This window comes from Heterocephalus glaber, unplaced genomic scaffold, assembly GCF_053883595.1.
Source record: "Heterocephalus glaber isolate CG9 unplaced genomic scaffold, H.glaber_assembly_v1.0 deba00001532, whole genome shotgun sequence".
NCBI lineage: Eukaryota > Metazoa > Chordata > Mammalia > Rodentia > Bathyergidae > Heterocephalus > Heterocephalus glaber.
The window spans coordinates 23,876,681-23,895,661 of NW_028258330.1; the positions used below are offsets into that span (position 1 = coordinate 23,876,681).

General features: G+C 49.9%; 1 protein-coding gene and 1 long non-coding RNA gene across 3 annotated transcripts in view; one reads left to right on the forward strand and one right to left on the reverse strand.

Moving 5' to 3' along the window:
- Positions 1-18,981, reverse strand: part of Nol4l (nucleolar protein 4 like) — a 117,560-nt gene that overhangs the window by 75,217 nt on the left and 23,362 nt on the right. Inside the window, exon 1 of one of the 2 annotated variants that reach the window (XM_021254886.2) lies at positions 5,770-6,210. The exons of the other annotated variant lie outside the window; for it this stretch is intronic. Within the exon in view, the coding sequence (XP_021110545.1) occupies positions 5,770-5,772 (3 nt within the window). The 5' untranslated portion in view covers positions 5,773-6,210. Of the gene's footprint in view, positions 1-5,769; positions 6,211-18,981 lie in introns of those variants that run through there. 2 annotated transcript variants of the gene reach the window in all.
- The window catches only part of LOC147824699 (uncharacterized), a 46,741-nt gene that overhangs the window by 26,343 nt on the left and 1,417 nt on the right, over positions 1-18,981 (forward strand). The gene's annotated exons all lie outside the window — the stretch shown is intronic.

Sequence of the window (18,981 nt, forward strand, 5' to 3'; positions counted from 1 at the left end):
GCATAGAATAACAGGCACTAGGCCATGTGGAGGTGGCAGGGCTGGGAGCAAGGTGGCCATGGGTTCCCAGTCTCTTATCAGGCTCTTGCTGCAGCTGGCCTGGACAAGGTTCCCCTGGATCCCTCCAGATGAGTCTCTCAGAGCCAATAGCTGCTGGGCTGGCACCTGCCCTCCCCACCCACAGAGGGGGCTGCAGAAAAAACTCCAGGGCACAATGCAGGGGCAAGGTCAGTGCTTCAGGGCACAAGCTCCTGATTCCCAGGGCCTGGGATGCACAGACCAAGGGACACCCGGCTCTCAGACATCATTTCCCTCTGGGAGACTGGGAGGGCTCCAGGCAGTTTCAGAGATCAAGAGCAAGCAGTGTGGAGGGGATGTGAGGAAAAGAGGCAGGCTTTTCTCAAAAAATGCCAAGAGACACATCGCCAAGGTAATTCCTACCCAAAAGAGCCCCATTGGAGGACATCAGCACTGCTGATGTGGGCTTCATCTGTTCCCTCCAGCTGTCTCTCCAGGACCTCAAACAATGCACGACACATAATAGGTGTTTGATAAATAACTACTGAATGAGAGGTTGGTTATAAGTGGCAGCTGGGCAGGACAGTTTAGACATACTCTGTTCCATCTTTTAAGTGACTGTGTGGCTCTAAGGAGTGTTATCGTGCTTCTCTGAGCCTCAGGACCTTCATCTATAAAATGGAGATAAAGAGGCCCCTTTCCCATGAGCTGCTGGGGGAGAGAGTGGCATACCTGGCACACAGGGGCTGCTCCATAAACGTTGTTAAAAAGCACTTGCAGGACTAATGGTGGTGCTTGTATGGAAAGCCTGAGGCCCTGGGTTCAATCCCCAGCACCACACATACACACAACAAAAGTGTCTTGCACAGCTGAGGATTTAGCTCAGTGGTGCCACCGCCTGCCTTGCAAGTGCAAGGTGCTGAGTTCGATCCCCAGTACCAAAAAAAAAAATCTGTCTTGCAGCTAGCCAAACTTCCCCAGATATAATATACCTGAATGTGGCCACAACCCTGGGAGGTTGTTAGGGCCTGAGCCTGCCTGGGGAATAGTAGCTGGAAAGTAGCAGAGGTGGCTTAGAACCTCAGACTGTGGTCCAAGTAGAGTACAGGCCCTGCTGGCATGGGACACTCACTCACAACACATTCTGGCCACAGACACAGTTTGGTTTTATCCAGCAGCTTTTGCAACATGCAGTGATGGGTTAGCAGAGCTGTCTCATTGCCACTGTCTGTGTGACAGACAGCAGAAAGCAGATGGAGGAAGAAGGGTAGCTGGGTGTCTGGGGTGTGGGATACTGAACCTTACAGCTAGTGGGAGGTGTTCCTGCATGGTGACTCTGAGTAGTGACCTCACCAGCCCTGTACAGGCCTTTTTGTAATGACTCCCTTCTTGGTCAGTATCCATTTCAATGGGGTCCCCTCAGATAGCAGGTATCTCTCTCTCTCTCTCTCTCTCTCTCTGTACATATGTCTAGGGAAGTTGTCTGCTGTCGCTCTTCCTTGCTCTGGGCAAATTCTTCAACTTCCCTGAGCTTCACTTATGAGACAGGCTGTAATGTTCTGTGACTTTGCAGTTTTAAACTCTCCAGGAGTTACTTTCGCCTCTTTCTTGAGGAACCCCCTCCCTGAAGTCCTAAGCCTTCTGAAAGGGCTCATCAATGACTAGCTGTTCATTAGCTGGCTTGTTACTACCAATGGTTTGGCGATCTTCAAATACTGCTGTGACAGTTGAGATGGGAGCAATACTACAATAGGTCAGTTACAATACATGTCTAAACAGAGGTTCACATTCGCAAAAACAAAGGAAATTTAAGAATAAATACAACTGGGATTCTATTTCTTAACCTGCATGTGATTATACATACAGGTTCAGTTTATAAAAAGCTATTAAATTGAACACTTATAACCAGTGTGCTCGTCTATATATATATATATATATATATATCAGCTTTAATTTTTTGGTACCGGGGAGATCAAACTTGGGTCCTTGTGTTTGCGAGGCAGGCGGCAGAACAACTGAGCTAAATCCCCCACCCCCACTCAACTTTTAATTTTTAAAAATTTTTTTTAAAAGTATAAAAGGATAGGTTCCACATTTTGATAATCTGAATCCAGAAGCATGATGATAGGATTAGCAGATTAAAAGGAAACAGATCTCTACTCATAAAATTATTTTAGGCCAGAACACACATATTTCTGAAAAAAAGGAAGATGTAATTTGGTGGGAAGGAATGAAGAAGACAATTCAATGAAGAGACAACATTTTAGAGAAGCAAGATGAAAAGTGCTTTCTACCCAGCACAATGAATGGTGCTTTTTACTCCTTACTCAGGTTCTCCACCTGCAAAACAGGCCTATAAAGTCTTACTTGCACCTTCCTAGAATCCAGTAAGAATGTGTGTCAGACATCTGGCATATAGGCTCGGTAAATGTCTATCTCTTCCCTTTCGACCCCTGGAGTCTGGGCATTTTGTGTTTAGGAATCTGCTCTTATCTCCTATCCCTCTGATCCATGCAGGTTACAAAATGGGTCCCTGGGGTAATGTCCACCATCAGAAGAGACATGTAATCTTAACTGATTTTTAAATAATATGATAAGGCTGTCCCCCAAACTTGGACTGAGTTCTCCCAAATTCAAAGTGTAAGTAACTGACCCAGATAAAACAGTGAAATATGCTACCCAGTACCTGGCCTGTCTATCCCAGCCTTGTCCTGTCCTCCTGTCTCCATCCTTAGGTAGATGAGGGTAAGCAGCAGCTTGACCCTGGTCTAACGTGACAATAAAATTATCCCAGAGAAACTCTTCAGGAATTATGAGTAACTCCTTCTTTAAAAATGGATTATTATTTCCTCTGATGTTCAAACTTGGTTCCTGTAATCTGCCTAGCTCTACAGCAGATGTGCACAGGAGGGAGAGGGCCTGCAACAACCAGAGTTCAAAAGTCTGCAGAGCCACACCTTGAACTGTCCTCTAGTGAGCTGTGGCCACCTGGACACTGTGCATGTAACACTGTAAGGGAAGAACCCCAGGATAACTGGTGGGCTTCAGGGAGAACCTTGGAAAGATGGGAACAAAGGGATCTGAGAGCAGTCATGGGCTATGGATGTCTCTACCATGCCCTGCATCCAAAGAGATAATAATTTTCATGGTAAATGCTGCAGGAAAGCCATGCTTTCCCTAGCTGAGAATGCAGACAGTGCTACAAGGCCAGAGCTGCTAATCAAAGAAGCAGAAAGCACCTTCTTCACAGCTGTGGGATGCCCCGGCCACCCACTTCTGCTTCAAACCCAAATGTGCTTCATCTAATCCATTGCTCTAAGCAAGCTGCACACTGGTTTGACAAAGGGAGTTCATTTTATAGATAAGGCAGGACCAAGAGGGGACTGGAGTCTGTTGACTGTCCCAGATTCCCCAAAACACCCAGAAGGAAAGATGGAAAGGAACCCTGTAGTGCCCCAAGGGAAAAGCCATGAAAAACACATGGACATTTGGGCTGGGCAGGATGGGCCTCTGGGGCCTTTCTCTGTGGGGAAGAACATTGCCATGGTTACACCCTCCATTCATTTGAACCATCCAACTCCAAAACAGCCCATCAGATCCAGGCCAGCGAAACCAGACATGGCTCTAGTTTAAAAGATTTATAGAGCTACTAACTTTCTTGGACATTGCCTACTCCCTTAAAATCAGCGCATTTGAATACTAATGTAAAGGCAGAGTTGCAAGTCATTTAGGAAATCACCAAATGTCTACTTAAATATTATTGGTATTTCCAAATACTTACAACAATGGTCCTCAAAGTGTGGCCCTTAGACCAGCCAGGAGTATCAGAAGTGTCTAGGAGCTTATTTAAAATCCAAAATTTCAAATTCTGCCTCAAGCCTAACAAATCTGATGCTCTAGAGGTTTTAGCAGTGTCATGCCCCCCCCCAACTCCCATGATTCCAGTGCACGAGATTTTGAGAACTCCTGATTGGAATATCTCTGATTGAGAAAGGGGAGGTAACTAGTTGGGAGACTGTCACTGACTCATAAAGTATAGACAGGCATGCTCTGTGCTTCCAGGTCTAATACATTAAAATTTTGACCTCTAGTGAAGGCCAATTTTCTTAATAGTGACAACAAAAGAATGGTATTGGGCAATACTAGTATAAATTCAACACATCTACCCAGAAACTTATAGAATGTGGATTATGGATGGAAGAGGCAGGAGCCCACTGCATCCTGACATTGGAATTTCATGTCCTCCCTGGGAAAGTTAATTAATAATTGAGAAGGTCATCCCTTAGCAGGTCTTTTCTAGTTTCCTCAGTTTCTTCAAATGATCTGAACAAGGCCTGGGGATTTAGCTTTGTGGTTTCACCGCCTGCTGCGCAAGTGCAAGGACCTGAGTTCGATCCCCAGTACCAAAAAAAAAACAAGAAACAAAATCATCTGAACAATCAGACAAGGAGATTGCCATGTCCAGGCCTGCAGATCAATAAGAGGATCAGCATTTCTAGGAGGCCATTAGACAAGCTCCTGCCAGGGTGGCCTCATGAGCTGTTGTTGGGAGTCATTCCTCAGGTAGGCTCATGAATCTGACAGAATTTTGCCTGTCTCCCCACAGAAGTCAATTAAATGAACCCCTGCCCTTGATGGCAAGTGTAGTCCAGTAGCTAATGGACTATAACTGTCATCTCCATTATAACTTTAAACTCACTTGCTGGTAATAAGTTATATACTTCTCAAGGTGGGCTCACCATTTTAGGCCACCAAAGTGCCATTTAGTGCCCCCCATCACTATATTAGTGGAATATGCTTCCCACCACCAATAAGGCCATGGTTGAAAGGATGTAGCTACTAGTGGAGCCATTCTTCAGCTGGGTTCCTCCTATGGTAGAGGAAGAAACCACAGAGAAAGTCCCTGGGATATACCCTCTTAGTGCATTTCAGAATCCGCTCCTGATGAGGGAGGCACATTAGAAGGAAAAGAGCCCTCCCCAGGGAAACAAACCTTTGGTACCACTTGTGTGGGAGCCCAGGACTCTAGGGGGTAACTGCCCTGGTAAATGTGAGGATGCCGCTCCATCCCATCCAGGCCAGCCAGAGGTGGCTGAAGTTATAGGCAAGAGTGATGATGCACACTATTAACATGCTCCTTTCAGCCTCTGCAACTGTGGTTCTTTCTTCCCCAAACCCTGCTTTAATACACTAAGCCAGGACTGGGGTTTTGAAAGTCTGGGGGCAGTCCAAGCAAAGTCTTACTCAGGTGGGTGGGGCTGAAAGATCTAAGCAGGAGGGGTCAACCTCCTGCAAAGGGGCCCTGGAGGAAAAGGAAAGAGCTGGAGAGGAAACTTAAAAACCACATGAAACCAAAAAAGCTAAAAGAAAAGTAGAATGTAGAGCATCCAAGAAGTCTCTCCTCTGAAATCCCAGGAGAAGCTGGCCATGATTTGTAAAGGGCAATCAAATGATTGAGGAGGTTATTGCTTAAATGGGACAATGACATTATTTTAATTTCTCTTGCCTTGAATACTATCCACTGTGGACTGGAACCCCCCCCCCACCACACACCTCCAAAATAAGGATTCACACTGGAATTTTATGACCCACAGTCCCATCGAGTTCTGTAGGCCTGGATGGGGCACAGGGATGAGGCTCCCAAATAAATAAATACAAAAACAAGGTGCGGAGGACTCAATGTAGCACCTGCCTCCAACTCAGTCTCCAACTGTTAGTTCGGAGCTGCTGCCACTACCAAGTCGCACCTACCATCTGGAACAGCCTCACATATTCCAAGACCTCCTTTCTGCTTCGCTGAACCTCTATCTTCTTTCAAATCACTCTGGGGACCAAAATGCCCATCCTGGGACACAGGAAAACATTCCTAGAACCAGCCCTCAAACAAGAGTGCTACCTTTGAGGGGTGCCATATCCTTCAAGCAGCTCCAATAGCTTGTGCCCCCCCCCCTTTCTCTTTCACTCTTGTTAATCTGGGGTATCTGAAATGGATGTATAGGGAAAGCATAGGAAGAAAAAGGGGTGCAGGGCACCAAAGTGTCCCCTTAAGGGAAGGCGAGGAGGTAGGCAAGTGCAAACCCTTTTGACAGTGACAGGATGGATGGAGGCACTCTCCTGCCTTCCCTGTCAGACAGGATAGGCATAAGGCCTGGCAACAGGATTCTGGCCCAGGAGTACCAGCAGGCCCAGAAGGGTTTTCTAGAGGTGAGTCATAGCCCTAAGCACAATTCAGCCCTGCCCTTAAGCAAGGGGCTCCTGCCTGGGCCTCAGTTCCCTCTTGTGTGAAGTGACACCATATACGCAATGGCTTTTGTCACCTCTCAGGAAGGCTGTGGGAACCTAAATGATGCATAAATACATTCACCCTAGGTGAGACACCCATAAGTGAATGCTGTCACCACCACTGTGGAGGGGCGCTCTCCAGGACTCTGGGATACCTCCCCCCAGTCTCCCGCCTAGACCAGGAAATCGGGATCGCAGAAGAGGGGGTTCTAGGCAGAAGGTGGTGGCCCAGAGCCAGATCCGCCCGGCGGGCGGGTCCCTCCGGGGCCAGAGCGGGCGGCAGGGGTGCGCTAACGAGCCCGAGCCCCAGGTGCGGCCCCCACCCCGGGATGGGTGGGGGGAGGGGCTTGGCCGCTTGCGCTAATGACTGTTGACAGCGCGCGCTGGGGCTGACCCGGCCGCGCGCGCCGAGGACAGCTGCTCGGGCGGGGCAGGGCGGGGGGGGGGGGCGGGGGTGAAGCTGCTCAAGCTTCCCCCACGGCGCACGCGCGTGCGCCCTGACAGGGAGGGCCCGAGAAGACGAGCGCGCGCGCGCCGGCCCGGGTTTGGCGGGCCTGCTGGACCGGCTCGTGCGGGCTCCTCGCGGGCAGGCAGGTAATGAGAGTAACCATGGCAACCCACCAGAGGAAGTGTATTCTGCTGGAGACGTTAATCCCCTCTCCCCGGAGCTGGGACAGCCTGACTTTCCATTCTCACACAGTAATTAGATACCAGCTGTCAGTGCAGGAGGGACGGCTCCGTGGCTGCTGCCCAGCTAAAGGGGGGGGGGCGCAGGGAGGAGGGCGTTAAAGATACAGGGACGCTCTGCGGTGCCGCGGCAGTGGGTCGTGGCGGCGCGGCCCACGCCCCCTAGTCTCCGGCGACTGCTCGCTCACCTGGAGACACCGCCTGCACGGGGCCCCGCCCACCGCACTCGCACCTGCTGCGCGCGCGCCTACCCGCCCTCGTCTTCCCCCTCCGGGCCCCGCCTCCCCGCTCCCGGCGCACCTGCCCTGCTCCGCCCCCCCGGGACGCTGCCCACCTGTCCTTTGTGCTGGGCGGTACCATGTGATCTTGCCAAGCTCGCCTACTGGGAGCGCCCGCTATGTGCCAGGCTCTGTGCCAAGCCTGATCTCCTGTAATCCTCATAGACCCTCTGCAGTAGGCGCCTCTGCTGCTGCCGGTCCAAGGCGCAGCAGGGTGTGGCCATTTGCCCAGGGTTATACAGACTTGAACACCCTTCCCCATGCCCATTTAACCACAGAGCTACAGTGCCTTCTTCCCATTGAGTCCACATCCGTTATTGCTGGGGGCGAGGTGGTTCCCAGCCACTCTGGGGAACAAAACAGTCTCACTGGTGCCTGGCATCGTGGTGCACCTACTGTGTGCCAAGCATTCAATGCCTCATTTCCCTTTCCCACCAGCCCTGAGAGACTTATTACCCCATCAACGTACCCACAGTCACCAGGAAGAGTGGCAGAGCTGGGATTCAAGCCAGGCAGTCAAACCTCAGGACCCATCTCCTCATTAGGGGGCTCTCTGTTAACCCCGCCCCTGGATTGTGGTGGCTGAAATGCAGCCTCCGTCTTTTCCTTCTTTCCTCTGTTCAGCCCACCCATGTCCTGTCTCAGCATCCTTAGAAGGAGCCTCTCCTAACCATACCTGAGAAATCTAAGAGGTTTCCAGGCCTCAAGCCACTGCCACATCCCTAGTTCCTGTCCAGCCTCCCAGAAACCCTTGCTTTCAGCACAGGCAGACCCTTGGAGGTCCTTCTCTCGGCCAGCCTCTCCATTTCACAGATAAGAAAACCAAGACCACCAAGGCAAGAAGTTGGTCCATGGGGAGATGGTCTGGTGGAGGCCCAGCTGTGCCCCATGCCCCACCCCACTATCAATTAGGGGGGCACACCAAGGAGAGGCAGGAAGTGCAGAGAAGCAGAGCTGGCCCAGTGGCAACAAGTGTCTGGGGCAGGAGGAGGCTATCTGATCCCTTCCCCACTGCCCTGGCCATGACCTCCTCCCTCCCTCTCTCCCTCTCTCCCTCTCTCCCTCTCTCCCTCTCTCCCTCTCTCCCTCTCTCACCCCCCTCCTCCCTCATGGCTGGGGTAGCCAGCACCCCAGCTGCAGCTGAGAACCCAGTGTTCTCCAACTCAGCTCAGCCTGGCCCACATTCCAGTGGGAGGAAGGGGGGGGGAGGCTGGGCCCAGAGCTTTAGGGACAGGGACACCCCTGGGACTGCCCCACCCTGCATGGGCCAAGGCCTGGCTGCCTCCAACCTCACCGTTTCCTGCCTCTGCTCTCCCCATCGCTCAGTAGCAGAGCAGCCTAAATTTGGCTCAAGGAGGGAATGGGGGAGGTGACGGCAGGCGGGTGCTGTCAGAGGCCAGGGTGTAGCTCCGTCTAGCCGGCTGGCATTTTTGCTGTCTGGAGGAGGGCAGGGGGGCCCGTCAGGCAGCCCTCTCTGGGAAAGAGAGATGTTCATATCTCCTGACAGGCACTGAGTAATGTGCAAACGACATGCAAACTGAGCTTCAAATCAGCATCTCAGCCAGGGAACAGCTTGGTGCTGCTTTGAGGATGAGAGCAGGACCAGCAGACCACTCCTGGGAGGTGGGGCACAGGGTATCCAGGGCTGGGCCGTGGGAGACAGTTTTTTCACAGCTGTGGGACTCAATTTCTATGTCTGAACTCTCTGGGTCTCAGCCCAAGGGCAAGGCTGTGGCTTTCTGTGCCTGCTCTGGCAGTGCTAGGCACTCCCTGCCTGGATAACCCTGTGAGTTCTGCAGCCAACCTGCCCAGGTTTGATCCTGCTGTCCACTGGCCAACTAGGTAAATCCTCAACAGAGCACCTAGGCAAACAGCTAGTGGAATTGGGTATCCCTTTTAGGACAGCCACTTCCCTAGAAGGTGGGCACAGGGAAATGACTTGAAAGAACCTGGGCTTCAGAATAAGACCAGGCCTGGCTTAGCCAGTGAGGATCTCTGGGTTCACTCCCCACATCTGGGAAATGGATTGGGGATCTCAGGGTCTGCTGTGATGTCAACATGACGGCCTTGCATGCAGAAGAAACATAAGTCTGCACACTGCTAAGATCCTTTGCCCAGTCTCTCTGTCCTGTACCCTCATCTCTTTGCTCCTCCATCCTGGTTTCTTGTCTCTACACAGTTGTGAATTTCTCAGTCTCTCTTCTCTCTTTTTTTCTGGTACCGAGGATCAAACTCAGGACCTTGTGCTTGCAAGGCAGGCACAGTGACACTGAGCTAAATCCCCAGTCCTTTTCCCCACTTACCTTGGTGACCTTGGACAAGTCACTGACTCTTAAGAGTCTCCGCCTGCACATTTGCTAAATGGGGGCAATAAGAGGTGGATGATGAGTTCTGGGCCCCAGGGCCCTATAGGCACTTGATGGGAAGCAGCTTTCTTTACCCCTCCATCCCAAATGACCAGGAGTGGGCTGTCCCCTCAATTCTATTAGCACTGGGGTACTGGGGCCCTGCTTCTCAGTAACTCTGTTTAACCCTAGATAACTGCTCTCCTGCCCTTCAGCTGGGGCTGATATGAGCTGAATCCAACTTCCTGCCACCCAAAAGCCACTTCCTGTCAAACTCGAGCTGATACCAGAAGAACTTGTTTTGTGTGCACAGAGCAATCCCATCAGGCTATCCCAAGTGTGAATATTTTTCTTTTTTCCAGTCAACAAGGTGGGGCTGGGCAGGGGAGGATGGGGACTCTGCCCTCCTCATCTCTGCACTTGCTTGTTCTACCCAGAGGCAGCCTCTGGCCCCACCAGCTATCCCAGGAAGGGTGCCAGGTGTCCCTCTGAACCCAGACAGAAGTGTACAGGCCATGACACACAGTCTGACATAGCCACACAGTCAGACGGAGCCTCTGCAGCTACTGGGCATGTGGGGTGAGTACACAGGGAGATAACATGTGTGACTGTCAGAAATAGTCACTGTCAGAGTCACATACACAGACACACAGCTTCATGGCCACACATACAACCATACTCGGTCAGGGACAGTCTCATACACAGTGATGTACAGTCATACTCAGAGCCCCACAAAGGACACACGGTCTCAGGGTCACCTGCTCTCCTACATATAGACTACTCTTCCCCCCAATCACCACACTTGCCTTGAACCCCCCTTCCAGATGTAGTCACCAGGGGGGTCAACAAGTACTCCTTGGGGTCTGCTCTGTGCCAGGCCACAGGCTAATGCATAATAAGAACTGTGAGCATAGTGTCAAATGATTAGCAGGGCCTTCATTCCCTCTGGTCCCTCGTCTGTGGAATGGGATGGGCCCTGGCCCAGGGCATGTTGGGAAGACTGGGCAGCTGGTGCATGCCAAGCTCTTGGCTGGCAGGCGGCCCATGCAGACCAGTCCAGGTGAGGCTATCTAGTTAGCCAGATATAGTGCCCCGGCTCTGTGCTGAGCATCTGAACACAGTACCTCCCCAAGTGCCTGCCTAAGCCCTTAGTGTCTGGAGCCACTGACCTCATTTTACCGGTGGGGAAGCAGGCTCAGAGAGGCCCACACAGGCCACAGGGACCCACTGATCTTGTCTGAGGCCATTCTCTCACGCTGCTGCCACAGCCTGCTTCACTGCCCCTCCACTCACACACACTGTTCCCTGCCCTTCCACTTGCATTTGTTGTGGCTGCCTACTTACCCACCTCCTCCCAACAGCCATGGCCACCCCTGTGTACTCCTCTTAGAGCATTTATCATTCATGAAACATGGCACTTGAAGGGCCAAGAGTAAGTGCCATTTTGTCCTGTTCTCTGCCACATCCTGCTCTTTGGCACATAGTAGGTATGAATTAAAAGAATAAATGGGCCAGGGATTTAGCTCAGTGGTTCTGCCACCTGCCTTGTAAGCACAAGGTCCCGAGTTCGATCCCTGGTACAAAAAAGAATAAACAAAGTGGCCTCATGGCTACTCAGGATAGAGTCCAGAGTTGAACCCAGAACAAAAAAATCTGGGGATATGGGGCTCATTTATGTCACTGTGATGCTCAGGCTACCAGCAGCCCCTTAAGGGCATGTGAATGAATGGATGAACCCAGGAGTGCAAGACCTCAGCCCAGTGACCCCTGGGCTAACCTTCATTTCCTAGCAGTGTGGACAGGAGTCAAGCTCCAGGCACCTCTGATGGTGGCAGGGTCAACAGACTCCCTAAAGCCTGCTGTCAGGAGCTCGTCTGGCTAGAGCCACCAGCAGGGGAGACCAGCTGGCAGTGCAGGGTCCATGGGCCCAGGCCTGGAATCTGAGACGCCCTCAGAGGCCCAGCTTCTCTCTGGGCCCCCACAAACTGGCCATTGTTCCCCAGGCCGGCCAAGACCCAGCAGCTTAGGCTTTTTCTCTGCCTGCGGCACCAGCACTGAGCCAGCAGGGCAAATGGGCCAGCCTCCCCTCTCCATGCCCAGAACGTCGCTCCAGGACTAAATGGAGATGTAATTTTCTATACAAATCCATGACAATTTAGATGGAGTGATTGTAATTGGCTTTTCAATGGGGGTTTTGTCCAGCACTGGTGGCTAGAACTGGGTGGCCTGTTTGAGGCAGGCTCCATTTAAATGACAATAAAGCAATAATATTGAGGACTTGTACAGTGCCCAGCGCCCCTCCTGAGCCCTCATGGAGCCTCATGTTTATGGATCTGGTCCTTCCCTGGGGCTGTCTGGACCACAGGGTGGTGGTGGGATCACAGAGTCTGGAAGAGGGGTGAGCACATTTTTGAGCTTCTAGACACAGGGTTTTCAGACAGCTGGGGCAAGGTCGTTGCCCATTGGCTCACCTGCTCCCCATTCACCACACACTCACTAACCAGTCGGTCTGAGGGTTGCTGCTGATCCAGGGGCAGGATGCTGAGATAAAAGGGACCTCTTGGGCAGGTCAGAGAGGAGACTGCAATGGCTCCTACAGCACAGTGTGTGAAGTGTGACCAGGCTCAAATCCTGCTCCAACTCTACTAGCTTCCCGGGCTTCAGTTGGTAACTTCACCCCCCAGTACCTCAGTTTTCCCAGCCCTCAAAGGGAGGTGCAGTAGAAAATGTGATGAGAATAAAGCACTTCACTAAGGCTCAGCCTAGTACCTGGCATGTGGCAGGTGCTATATTCATCAAAAGTGCTGTTATTCATTAAAAGCTCCAGCTCTAATGGCAGACTGGTTGGGTGGCCTTGAGCACATGACTTAACTACTTCAAACCTCCACTGGCTTCTCTTTAAAATGGGACCTTTAAGGTCCAGGGATTTAGCTCAATGGCACTGAGCCTGCCTTGCAAGCACAAGGTCCTGAGTTTGACCCCTGGTACCCCAATCAATCAATCAATAAAGGGACCTTTAAGAGAACTGACCACCCAGCATTGTGAGGATTTAAGGAGAGGCTGGGTGGCATCAACACAAACTGTTACTTGGTGCTCCAGGCCTCAAGCAGCTCACCACCCAGCTTGAATTTTTTTTTTTTTTTTTGAGAGGTCTCCCTACGCAGTTCAGGTTGGTTTTGAACTCACTATGTAGCCCAAGCTGGCCTCAAACTCACTAACTCACTCCCATCCTCCTGCCTCAGCCTCCTGAGTGCTGGGATTACAGGTGTATGCCACCACACTTGGCTAAGCATGAATTATAATACTGAGCACGGGGTACAGGAAGACAAGAGAATAAAGCTCAAAGACAGATGCCATGGAGCTGTCGCTGCTGTCAGGGGATGCGACGGGAGGGAATGACCCAAAGAGCCTTGGGAACAGGGCCAGGTGTGAGGCTGTGTGAGACGGCTTCATGGAGGAGGTGACATTTAGGCGGGGCCTTGGAGGATAAATGTCATATTGCCAACAGAAAGGGTGAAACTAGTGGTGGTCATTTGGCACCACCTCCTGAAGCAGTGACTCACACCAGCCAGGGTCATGATGGCCAGGAGCCTTGCTGGTGGGGATGTTGAGGTCATGGGAGGCGGACAGCCTGTGCCAAGGCCTGCAAGCAGAAAGGTGGCCAGGGGCTTCTTCAGGGAGGAGTGGGACAGTGGCTGTGGCAAATGTGGCTGGAGGGACAGGGTGGGGCTTTGGCTTTATCACAGTGAAGGAGGCAGCCACAGAGGGATTTCAAGCAGTGGTGACACCACCGAATTATGTTTTTCAAGGATCCTCTGATTGCTCATGTAAAGTGAGTTATGGCCAAAAGCGGTAAGAGAGAAAGCAGGTCGTCCTTGGGGATGTGGATGGGTCCCCAGGAGAAGGGAAGTGTTCCATCCCAGAAATAGCAGGGCCAAGTAACTGCTGGGTGCGGGATGGGGAGGAAGAGGCAGAGCAGGGGCGCCAAGGAACAGCGCCTGAGTGCAGCTGGTGGAGGGAGGTGAGGAGAGAGATGGGGCCACCCTCCCCCACCCACACCAGGCTAAGGCTCTTGGGCTTTTTCCTGAAGGCAGTGATGGCACCAACATCTTTTCTGCAGACAGGGAAAGAGCACGCTGAGATCTGTGCTTCTGAAAGATTGTTTTGGCTACAGGGAAGCGGGGTGGGAGGTGGCAGGTGGGCGAGGTTGGGAGAAGAGAGGCAAGGAGGGAGGGTGGCTAGGGCCTCAGAGACTTCATCTGGCATCAGGACATCTCCCAACTCCAAGAGAAATAAACTGCTTCCTAAGAGAGGTTTGAAACCAGTCCAAGGTCACACAGTTTGTCAATGGCAGAGATAGGATCCACTCCAGGGCAAACTCAAAACCTAGTGCTCTTTCCACCCTCTGGCATCATCTGCCTTGATCACTAACAAAATCCATCATGAATAGATTGTCATTATAACTGTCAACCACAGAACCTGCACTATGACATCGGGAAGAAGGTACTATTACTGTTTTCACTTTATAGACGAGGAAACTGAGGCTCTGAGAGGGTAAGGCACTCTTTAGGGCACAGAGCTGGAAATTCAGATCCAGGCAGTCGGACTTCACACCCACACCCCAGAGGTCCTAACCAGGAGGCACAGACCAAACAGGGCTCATAGACCTATCTGAGTGTGTATAGGGAGTTGTTACAATGTTTAACTTATTGCAAGGATTTAAAAGTTGGGAGATGTCAGGGAAGAAGAAAACCTGAGCTTTGGACGGGACCTTTTGCTGCTGCCAAGGGTTCAGTCCTTGGACCTCATCCGTCTCATGGCCACCCACATGTGGGTGATGCCAAGTGCACACCACCAGCCTGGGCCTCTCCTCTGCCTCCAGACAACCAGCTGGACCTGTCAGAAAGCAGGTGCAGGCCCAGTGTGACCCTGGAGGGCCCAGGAAAAATGCATCCATTTACTCATGCAACAAGCATTTGTACCTCTCTCCCCACCCATGGCCCCAGTGCCCCCATCCTCCTCCACCAGGAGTCTTCTCCATCTCCATGTGTGGAGGCCAGATACACCAGAGACATCTTTGACTCCCCTCTTTCACATGTGCCATCCCATCCATCAGCAATTCCTGTTGGCTCTACCTTTAAACTATACCCAGAATCCAACCACATTCTACCACTTCCACCGTCTTGACCTCCTGTACCAAGCACAGGGGCATGGGGGCTGGGGAGAGGCATGTGTTAGCTGCTGAGTATCCTAGGGCCTGGCTCCCACTCTTGTTTTTTGGGTGTTTCCTCATCCGTAAAAAGGGTGGGATACAGCAGGCCATTTTGATTCCCATTATCCTTTTGTCCAGACTTTGGAGATGGCAAGAGCCTCATTCACAAGACACTGGAGTTAAAATGCTCTTTTCTAGCCTGGGCAAGACACAGGTGGGACACAGAAGGAGGATATGGGCAATCTGTAGCAATGACAGTCTTGACATCCAACACCCTGGGGCTAAGAGCACCCTGGGATTGCCAGGCGTGGTGAGGCATGCCTGTAATTCCAGCATTCAGGAGGCTGAGGCAGGAGGATCACCATGAGTTCAAGGCCAGCCTGGACTATGAAGTGAGACTCTGTCTCAAAAAAACGAGTTCCTGGGCTGAGGATGTAGCTCAGTGGCATTGTGCCTGCCTGGCAAGCACAGGGTCCTGAGATTGATTCCTGGTGGTGGTGGGGTAATAGCTCCCTGGGATAGATCCCTAGTATATGCTGGAAATGCTTGGCAGAGTAGTTATTCAGGAAACATTTGTTGAAGGAATAAATAAATATGTGATGAGTAAATAAATCCTCTTGGTCCTCCAAAGGGACCTGAATATTCAGACAGCCTTGATTTTCTCTTCTTCCAGGTACTAGGTACTGGTCTAAGTGCTTTATGAACTACTCCTTTTTATGGGTGAGAAAACTGCAGGACAGAGAGGTTAAGTGACAAAAATGACCCAAGCAGCCTGGCTCCAGAACCCTCACTCTTAAACATGGTTCCAAGCTGTCCCTCAAGAAATGAGGGTGGGGAGGCTCACCTTGAGGAGGCAGCCCCAGTTCCTGTGGGGATGCTCTTGGTGGGGCTGCCAGCTCAGCTGTCCTTCTGAGGCTCCTTATTGCCCATGGGACCACACCCAAACACCCATGCCTGCAAGCAGTGCTGGGTGTCTTCCCCTGCTACAGGCTCCAGCACAAACCTGACATTGCAGCCTCCCAGGCAGATTCTCCCCACCATGGGCCTGGGGGACGGTCCTGTGCCTGGATGCACACAGCTCCTCATGCCTGAAGTGTCATCCCCTGGCTCCTGCGCCATCTGAGTTTCATTCAAATGTCCTTCCTCTCCCAGGCAGCCTTCCCTGATGTTCATCTATATTTCCTCCCTTTGACTTCCTATAACATTCTGCCAACAGGGGCAGTAATAGTAAGCACTCCGGTTTTTTTGTTGTTGTTGTTTGTTTTTTAGTACTGGAGATTGAACTCGGGTCCTTGCGCTTGCGCAGCAGGCAGCCAAAACCACTAAGCTAAATCCCTGGCCCAATAGTAAGCACTCTGGATATGCCATTTTACAGAGGAGGACACTGAGTCATGGCACCAGGAAGGGAAGTAAATTCTCCAAAGGTGCATGGGATGGATTCAGGATTGAGCCCACTTTTGCATGACTCAAAGCCAGATGTCCAGGCTGTGGTTATGGCTCAATGGTAGAGCACCTGCTTATCATGCCTGAGCCCCTGGGTTCCACCTGCAGGACTGCCAAACAAAAGCCCCTCCAGCAGATCACACCCCAGGCTGAGGGTCTTAGCTGTCTTCCCAGGAGTGACGGGGCAGAGCCTTCCCACCCCAGATCCTTGTGCAGCAGCAGGCATACAAAGGTGCTCACTCTGTTTCCTAGTGACCACCCCTTTGCCTTGTGCATGTGCGTTACTGTATCCTGGACAGAGACCCCCAGCTGCTGCCTGACACATCTGCATTCTTCTGGTTATTTCATAAGTGGCTGAGGCCCTCTAAAGACACAGGCTGAATAGGACGTGGAAAGTGAACAGGGTCAGAAGTCAGACCATGTGACCTTAGATCCCTATAGAGCTTTTAACTCTGGCCTTCAGGGTCATTGTGCAAGAATGCATGGTGCAGGGTATACATTGAGTGCTCAATACATGGCCACCATGGTAATTAATGAATGGCTCACATTCTAGTTGTTACTGGGAGTGAAAATTGGTACCCTGGCAATGGAAACCAATCTGCCATCAAGTCCCAAAGCATACGTCCTTGGACTCAGCAATTCTTCTCCTTGGTACACACTCACTTGTGTGTGAAATGGCCATTTACGTTCAAAGATGCTCACTGAAATCTTGTGAAAGCAAAAGTTGGAAACAATCTGAATGTCCATCAACAGAAGCCTGAGTAAATAAATTATAGTATATCCACAAAACTGAATATTATACAGCTGTAAAAAAGAATGAGACAGTTCTTTTATGTTCTGACACACTTATGTAATGACAGCAATTTACAGGACTGTTTAGTAGAATGACGACCAGAAGAAGTTAAGAGCTAAAACCATAAAACTCTTAGAAGAAAATACAGGGATAAATCTCTGGGACTGTGATTAGGCAATGGTTTCTTAGATATGACACCAGAAGTATAAGCAACAGAGCCGAGGATTTACCTCAGTGGTGACACCGCCTGCCTCACAAGCACAAGGTTCCAAGTTCGATCCCGGGTACCAAAAAAAAAAAGTATAAGTAACACAAGAAAAATTAGACAAATAGGACTTCATCAAAAACTTTTGGCCAAGGATTTAGCTCAGTGGTTCCACTGCCTGCCTCGAAAGCACAAGGTCCTGAGTTTGATCCCAGGTACCTCCCCCACAAAAAACAAAACGAAACAAATAAAATTAAAACTTTTGGGTGGGGATTTAGCTCAACGGTGCCACTGCATGCCTTGAAAGCACAAGTTTCCAAGTTCGATCCCCAGTACTAAAGAAAAAAAAAAATTAAAACTTTTATGCTTTAATGTATATCATCAAGGATAATTCACAAACTAGAAAATATTTATAAATTATATGTCTGATATGGGACTTATTTTGAGAATATATAAAGGGCACTTACAATTCAATAATATAACGGCAAAAGATCTGAATAGACATTTCTCCAAATAAGATAAAAATGGTAAATAAGCACATGAAAAGATGACATTATTAGCACATCAGTACTACAGTAAGATTCTACTTCACACCCACTAGGTTGGCTCTAATAAAAAAGAGAGTAACAAGTTGTTGGAGAGATATAGAGAAATTTCAACTCAGTGGGGCTGAACGGTTGGTGGAAATGTAAAATGTGCAGTGCTTCACAAAACAGGCAAGTCCTCTGAAGGTTAAACACAAAGTTATCATATGACCTTGCAATTTCTTAACAAGGTGGAAGAGAACTGAACACACACACACAAATTTATACTTGACTGTTTATAGCAACTTTATTCATAATAGCCAAATCATGGAAATAACTCAAATGTCCACCAATTACTGAACAAAGAAAATGTGATATGACCATATAATGGAATATTACCTGGCAATAAAAAGGAATAAATACTGATACATGGTGCAACATGGATGAACCTTGAAAACCTAAGTGCACAAAGTCTGTCGTGAACATATATTGTGTACTTCCATTAATAGGAAATATCCAGAAAAGGCAAATTTATAAATCTATAGTGGCTGGCTCAGACTAGGGGAGATGGCTAAGGGAAATGGGAGTGAATGTTTATGGGTACAGGTTCCTTTTCTTTTTTTGAGACAGGATATCGCTATGTTTTGCAGGCTGGCCTCAAACTCCTAGGCTGAAACCTTCCTGGAAGATCAGCCTCCCAACTAGCTGGGGTTTTTTTTCTGAAGTGATGAAAATGTTCTAAAATTGATTGTGGTAATGGATGCACAGCTTTGAATATACTAAGAACCACTGAATTGTATTTTAAATGGGTGAATTTTGTGGTACATGAATTATATCTCAATAAAGCCATTACATTAAAAAGAAGACAACCTACAGAACAATGTACAACATATTTTGTGTAAAAATAGAAACAAATATCTGAAATGTATGTGCTTATTTGTAATGCACACACAAAATATCTTTGGAAGGACGCCTAAGATATAACTAGTGACTCTGGAAAGGGGCCCTTACCTGTCTGGCAGGTAGGAAAGAGGGAAGCATTTTATTTTTTTCTCACTACAGATACCTGACAAAAAAAATTTTTTAATGAGATTCTATTACCTTTCAAAATGTTATACTCTGAAAAAAAGCCAAACCAATGATATGTTACTGGACCTCAGCCAGGAGATGGGCTGGGCCAGGTGGCTCTGAGAG